This window comes from Phragmites australis, chromosome 1 (assembly GCF_958298935.1).
Source record: "Phragmites australis chromosome 1, lpPhrAust1.1, whole genome shotgun sequence".
In the NCBI taxonomy this organism is placed as follows: Eukaryota; Viridiplantae; Streptophyta; class Magnoliopsida; order Poales; family Poaceae; genus Phragmites; species Phragmites australis.
This window is the reverse complement of record NC_084921.1, coordinates 55,208,195-55,214,639: the sequence shown is the minus strand read 5'-3', so window position 1 is coordinate 55,214,639 and position 6,445 is coordinate 55,208,195. Positions and strand designations below refer to the sequence as shown.

The 6,445-nt window shown below is 42.7% G+C and overlaps 1 protein-coding gene across 3 annotated transcripts; it reads right to left on the bottom strand.

Moving 5' to 3' along the window:
* Positions 1–397: 397 nt before the first annotated feature.
* On the bottom strand, positions 398–6,445 carry LOC133928880 (protein LONG AFTER FAR-RED 3-like). 3 transcript variants are annotated; one of them, XM_062375391.1, is made up of 15 exons: positions 6,290–6,445; positions 6,063–6,205; positions 5,822–5,923; positions 5,562–5,634; positions 4,772–4,878; positions 4,566–4,689; positions 3,955–4,149; positions 2,381–2,466; positions 2,182–2,289; positions 2,004–2,099; positions 1,826–1,924; positions 1,662–1,736; positions 1,369–1,500; positions 1,179–1,294; positions 398–899 (listed from the first exon to the last, which is right to left on the bottom strand). In XM_062375391.1, exons 1-15 carry the CDS (start codon positions 6,372–6,374, stop codon positions 725–727), a joined length of 1,716 nt encoding a protein of 571 aa, XP_062231375.1. In that variant the 5' UTR covers positions 6,375–6,445; the 3' UTR covers positions 398–724. The 3 variants fall into 3 exon arrangements, with proteins under 3 accessions (XP_062231375.1, XP_062231391.1, XP_062231383.1); XM_062375399.1 differs by having other exon boundaries at positions 655–924; positions 6,063–6,208; positions 6,290–6,440; XM_062375407.1 differs by lacking the exon at positions 2,381–2,466 and having other exon boundaries at positions 2,182–2,240; positions 6,063–6,208; positions 6,290–6,437.

The window sequence follows — 6,445 nt, the reverse complement described above, 5'->3', positions numbered from 1 at the left end:
CTTGCGAACGATCAGAGAGCGGCTGCCTCACTCTGTTTCTCGAAAATCTCAATAAAAAAAAGTTTGCTATTCGAAAAATACATCTTTGTTGCGACAAAAAAAAAGTATGATAAAAAAAGAACTTAGACAAGGATAAAATGAAACAATATAAGTCGCATTAAGTAAAAAAAAAATATGCAGAGGCTGAAATAAAGAATTTCCTTGATTAAAAAAAGGGAAATATGAAGTTATATCTTCATGGTTGATCTAGTGAGAAAAGAGCACACTTTTATGTGTAGCGATCTTCAGAGGATCCTACACTTTTGGCTCCTTCACTTGGATGCAGGGACCGTAAAAATGGAAAGGTTGCCGGCGGCGCCAACGAAAAGAAAAAAAGAAAGGACAGAGCAGACTCGTGTTAATTAGAGCAATTATCCCTAAGAAAAAGTGGAGCCCCGTTTGCTGTGGGCGCACGCGTCATGCAACAACCTTAGTCCTCATATATAGCACGTGCGACTTGCAACAACCGGTCAGCCATACCTTCTATCTTGTGTACAACGGCCGTTTGAAAGTTACGCCTGGCACTAGCTCTTTTAGGCCAAGTCGCAGTAATAATTGTTGATTCAGGTTGAGTCTACCAAGAACATTTCAAAATCAGGGGAGAAGATTCAGAAAGGATCAGAACACCGATGTTGGTATATGCTAATTCTACACATTGTATTTGCACCACCATGTTTGGCATCGATCATGGATAGGCCTGCTTGCCGCTCACGTACGTCGCCAGGACGTACCCCGGCAGATCTGTGGAGAACTCGTCCCACGAGGTGGAAGGCAGAACCACGAAATCGGCGTATTTCCCTTCAGAAAGGCTGCCCACAACATGGTCAAGGAAGCAGGCGTAGGCAGCAGATATTGTGTGCCTGCAGTTTGTGTGTAGGCAAACCACTTTCAAAAGATTAATACCACAATGCAGCAGTGAGCAATAGTAAGTGATTGATTGACTGTGCAAGAAGCATTACGATAGTATCAGTCAAAAGTTAGTAGTAGTAAAATTCAATTGCAAAGATTGCCATGTAGAGAAATGCCATCAGCTGTCAGAAGACTAGTGGTCAGGGCCTACAACTATAAGTTGGTCGACATCCATTGGCATTTTGCAGCAGCCTATATCTCAAAGAATATTTATCTGCAGAGAGACTTACGCTTTCAACGAGTCATCCAGGGACAAGCGTTCTGCAGGGATCCAGGGGACCTCCCATCCAGGCGGCTTACGGGACATCGCAATTTGAATAGATTGTAAGGGATTAATATCTGAAACCTGAAAACAGAGACATCGCAGTTGGTAACTGAAAGCAGATTTCAGTTACAGAAGAAGTTTCAAGAATTACGTACAGGCCAATCTGAACCAAAAGCCAGCCGTGCACCACCAGCTAACAGCGATCGAAACGTATAGGAACTTCGCTCGGCTCGTTCTATCCCAATCTTCTTTGCAGCAGAATTGGCATCGCCTAATATATGATCCGGCTGTCAACAATAAGCATATCTTTCTGAAGATGGAGATCGCAATCCACATTGGAAAGCATAATACCAATACGCAGAATTTAAGAGAATTCTAAGTAGCTACTGGAACCATCACTTAAAAACATTATAGAACATAAACATAGCAGTGGAATGGAATAGTTGACCTGCACAGATGCAATGGTACCATGTTTGCCAAAGCGTTTTGCTGCACCTGGAGCCAGATGTTGGGCATGCTCAATCTGATTCCAGATGCAAGATTCAGTTCCAATTCTATTAAGCAGAGTGAGAAGGAAAGAAAACAATTCTGCAATATGCTATCAGAACGCACCCGGAATCTACGGTCCCTCACTCCATTCAAATCAACAACCTTGTCGAACATATCCAGAAGCATGTCATTAGCTTTATCCCCAATTGCATGTATTGCAACCTGAAGAAAAAAAAAACACTATAACTTTTTAGAATGATGGTAGTGAAACTGAATGATACATCAAACGAAAAATGTTCACCTGAAGTCCAGATTTGTCAGATTCTAATGTTCTATTGAGAAGATTATCCATATCTATCACTTGGAGACCATAATTACCAGGATCATCCTCGTAAGGCTGCAAAAATCCACTAAACACTTAAAAACAAGAATAGTAAGCTTAAGTGGCTGACTATCTAGAAGAGGGATAAACTATTTACCTCATGGAACAATGCACTTGAAGAACCCAGAGAACCATCAAGAAAAGCTTTTACACCACCTAGATGGATCCATTGACTTAGCGATCGACCGTTTTCATCAATAAGATCCTAAAAGCAAGAAATATGTGTACAATGTATATTCACATAAAGTAAAGAACTAACACAGAAGAGCTCGGCATACTTCAAGAAGCAAACTTACAGAAACGCGAGACCATGTGGGCATTGGGAAGAATAAGCATGCTCTGATAGTCATTTTTTCCATAGAGTGAGCCCATTCATAGACGTCTGTAGTGGTATTAATACTTATGTCAGGAGTACAAAGTAGGTCATAGATGTAACAAGTACAAGTGGATCTTTTTTTTTTCTCGAATACGCATGAGAGTTGCGTATCATTGTATTAAGTAGGAAATAGAGTTACGGATTACACAACGACCTGAGCGGTCATGAAAACAGAGATCAATGGTGCTAGAAAGGGAAATTACACGCTCAAAGACGACTATGAACACTCAAGCTTGCCAAAGATCATATGATCGAGCCGACGCGGTGCAACCTCTCCATTGTTATCACTAACTTCGTTGCCTCAGCCTCGCACCAGCGGGTGATGTCGTCCCTGATGAGGTCCACCAAGGAGTCCGATGAAATGCAGTGCTTGTTGAAAACGATGTCGTTTCTAGATAACCAAATCCTCCAACAAGTGAGTAGGATCATGGAGTCCAAACCTCTCCGAAGCTCGGTATCAACGCGGCTTTGCAAATCAAGCCACCAACTACAGAACGTGGTCACAGAAGCTGGTACATGGATCCCTAACATATGGCACCATATCTCCCTGGACAAAATGCAGTGACGTAAAAGATGATCAGTAGTTTCCGGAAGCTGTGAACAAAACACACATGAATCATTGGTTTGGAGTCCATGTCGCCGGCGTCTAGCTGCTGTCCAAAGTTGGCCATTAAGGCCTAACCAACCAAAGAACTTAACCGTAGGAGGAGCCCATGCCTTCCACAACACAGAAGCACCATCAAATTCGATGGAACCCATGAACATGACCTGATAAGCCGATTTGGAAGAGAAATGTCCAGAGCTCGACCATTTCCAAGTCGGACAGTCCTCGACATTTATCAGGGTGACGGATTCCAAATGACCGTGTGCACCAGCCACCAGTTGTTGTTTTGTCACATGCCCACAAGAAGGCCTTTCTTATCTTGTCGATTTCCTTGATAATCCAAGGGGGCACCGCTATAGAAATGAGAGTGTGTACAGGGGTTGCCGAGATCATAAACCGCACCAAAGTGGCATGCCCCGGTTTGGAGATCATCTTGGCCTGCCAAGGGAGCAATTTAGCGGCAATCCTGTCCACCAGCGATTGCAGATGGCATTTGCGAAGACGGTTGATCGTTAGAGGGACCCCAAGGTACTGAGTTGGGAATGTTGACAGCCCGCAAGGGAGCTCCCCAACGACAGTGTTGATATGATCACCATTGCAACAGATGGGGGCAACGCATTTTCCCAGGTTGGTTCTGAGGCCTAAGATCACGCCAAAGAAGTTAAGGATAGCAAGATGCGCTTGGATGTCTTGTTGAGTGGGTGATCTTTCTAAAGGAATATACAAAAGAATCTCATAGAACTCTATCAGGGATCATGTAAATAACTAAAATCCATGTAGCTTTACTTAAGATTTGTTTGTGACTTAGGTATTGTAGTATTAGGATATTAAATTTTTGACTTTGCATTCCTTACGGCAGCGATGTCGCAAGCAAAAGTGTTACAAAATACCTGAAAAATCTTGCCATGTTTTCTCGGCAGTGGTCCCAGGGAAATAACTTCCAACATCAACAACAGTAGTCACCCCCCTCATTACGGCATGTCTACTTGCTCTAAGAAGAGCCTCTCTTCTTTCATGGATAGAAACTTTTTGAACAACATCAAATATATGCTTCATAGCCGTATTAGCTAGAAGACCAGTAGGCTCTACAAGTGACACAAGATGTCAGATAATTTGGTTATTCCTATCCACAAAATTTAATAAAAAAAAACCAGCACATGAAGTTATAAGTTGAGGAAAGGAAAGTCCATATTGGAGTAAAAGAATAATCCTTCGCAATAGCATAGTACATAAACTACGAGAATGTTGTGAAAAATTTATATATAAAGCTTGTGATCAGGTACATTAGATCATTATAACTCATTAGATCCACTGACGAACTACATTGACAGTATTATTTTGAGTTTCTTCCTTTGTTTTTCTAGTGAGAACATATCTATGTTTACAACTAAATAGTTGTTCTATGCTCGCTAAAGAGAGATATGCTTGGGTTCGATATTTACTTTATGGAGTAACATTGGGCTAGTATAGGGCTCAAGGCCATATTGATCAGTTGTGTTACCTCCTTCAGTTGTTCGCATAATAGTTCCACCAATTGGATCATTTGTGTTTTTGTCAATCCCAGCGATCTTCATAGCTAATGAGTTGGCTACTCCCATGTGACCATCCATGCGCGAGAGCCAGACCTGCAATTGAAATAAGTCACTTCCAGCCATGTTGTCATGGCTTCTTGAAAGACTTTCAAAACTCACGAGTTTGAAAACACACTGGATTATTAGGTGATATATCATCCAACCAAGCAGCCGTAGGGAAATCACCTCCCCAAACATCATTGTTCCAACCTCCTCCTAAAATCCATTGTCCATGATGCTTATCTGTTCAAAAAATAAGTCTCAGAGTCTTTCAAGAATATAATAAGTCTTGGATGTCTGTAGAAAACTTTGTTAATGCTAACCAGTTTCATGAAATAGAAGTAGTTGGATATATTAAAACAAAGAAATATTTATATGTTGGGAACACGGTATCTCACAGTGCAGAGGTCGGAAGTCTTTTCCATTATATCAAAAATGTTGGGGACATGCTATATACAAAAAAGCATTTTAATCATTATCGTACCCAAAAAAACATGCTACAAAACTTATTATGAGTCCATTCAAGCAACAGAAGGAAGGACCAATAATCCAAAGTGAAAACTGATTAGACACAAAGCAAGCTAGTTTTAGTAGCAATAAACTGGAACTAGCAATAAACTGGAACTGGGAGTTCATCAAAACTATTCAAATGTAAAAGTATAAAGCACAAGCAGAGAATAACTCTGATAAAGAATCTACGCTAAATTATTTGATTACTACGCTGAATCTGAATGAGATAATGTCTTAATTGACTTTAAGCAAAAGTGTCATGACTCATAATCCAACACGCCTATGCAACATAGCAACATTTTTTTTGCATGTTGTACTATCATCCCACCGATTTCTATAATCATGCAATAGAGGCTTGCTAACGCAGTGCAACGGAATTCAGAAAAAAAATGATTTCGAAAAAAAAAGGTCGGCACCTCTGACAACTTCCTTGACCTTGCTGGTGAATTCAACTTTGGTTCTGACCCCTCGAAGTGGCACCCTCGCTAGCTGCAGCAAGTTCAGAGACTAGTTTTAGAAAGCACGTGCTGAGAAACAATTTGCATATCGTCATGTCGTGTTCTCTAAAACCGATTTACATATTGCATCAATGCATCATCGTAATCCCTAGTCACAGGTAGGCCACTGTCAATTGCCAAATGCCCAAATGCAATGGCAGGTACGCGAGTAGTGCTACCTGCAAGCCACCATCTATGAGGTGCACATGGGAATCGATGAACCCCGGCAGCACAACGTTCCCGCTGAGATTCAACTCGTATGTGTGGCGACCCTTCAACTCCTGCATACACTACATACAAAATTTAGCGATATACAGAAGATTGAGCAGCTGCTCTAGCAGCGATGCAACAAACAATGTACACATTTTTTTTGATATATAATTAAGCTCTGAACCGGGAGAGGAGTGACACTGATACGACCTTAACGGAGTCGTAGGTTCCGACGCGGAGCACGCGGCCGCCGCGGACTGCCATGGCGTCGGCGAAGGGGCGGGCGGGGTCGTCGGCGGTGTAGATGGTGGCGTTGGCCAGTATCATGTCGGCGAAGCGGCCCCGCGGCGTCCCTGCAATGCGAGGAGAGACGAATTAATCTTCCACTGCGCGCGAGAGGAAGCTGGAAGGCTACGGTTAGCAGGCAGCGTGCGTACATGACAGGCGGGAAGCCGGAGGGAGAAGGAAGATGGCGGCGGCTATGGCAACGGCTGCCGCGAGGAGGGCGCTCTGGGCGAGCATGATGGGATCTCTTTCTCTGAACCAAGCAAACGGCGTGGCCGTCCGAGGTCCGTTCCAGTACTACTAGCACG

Coding starts and splice junctions, on each gene's coding strand:
- LOC133928880 (XM_062375391.1), bottom strand. CDS start 6,374: ATGCTCGCCCAGAGCGCCCTCCTCGCGGCAGCCGTTGCCATAGCCGCC. Junction 4,150..4,565: donor TATGCGAACAACTGAAGGAG/GTAACACAACTG, acceptor TGTCACTTGTAG/AGCCTACTGGTCTTCTAGCT. Junction 2,290..2,380: donor CCACATGGTCTCGCGTTTCT/GTAAGTTTGCTT, acceptor TCTTGCTTTTAG/GATCTTATTGATGAAAACGG.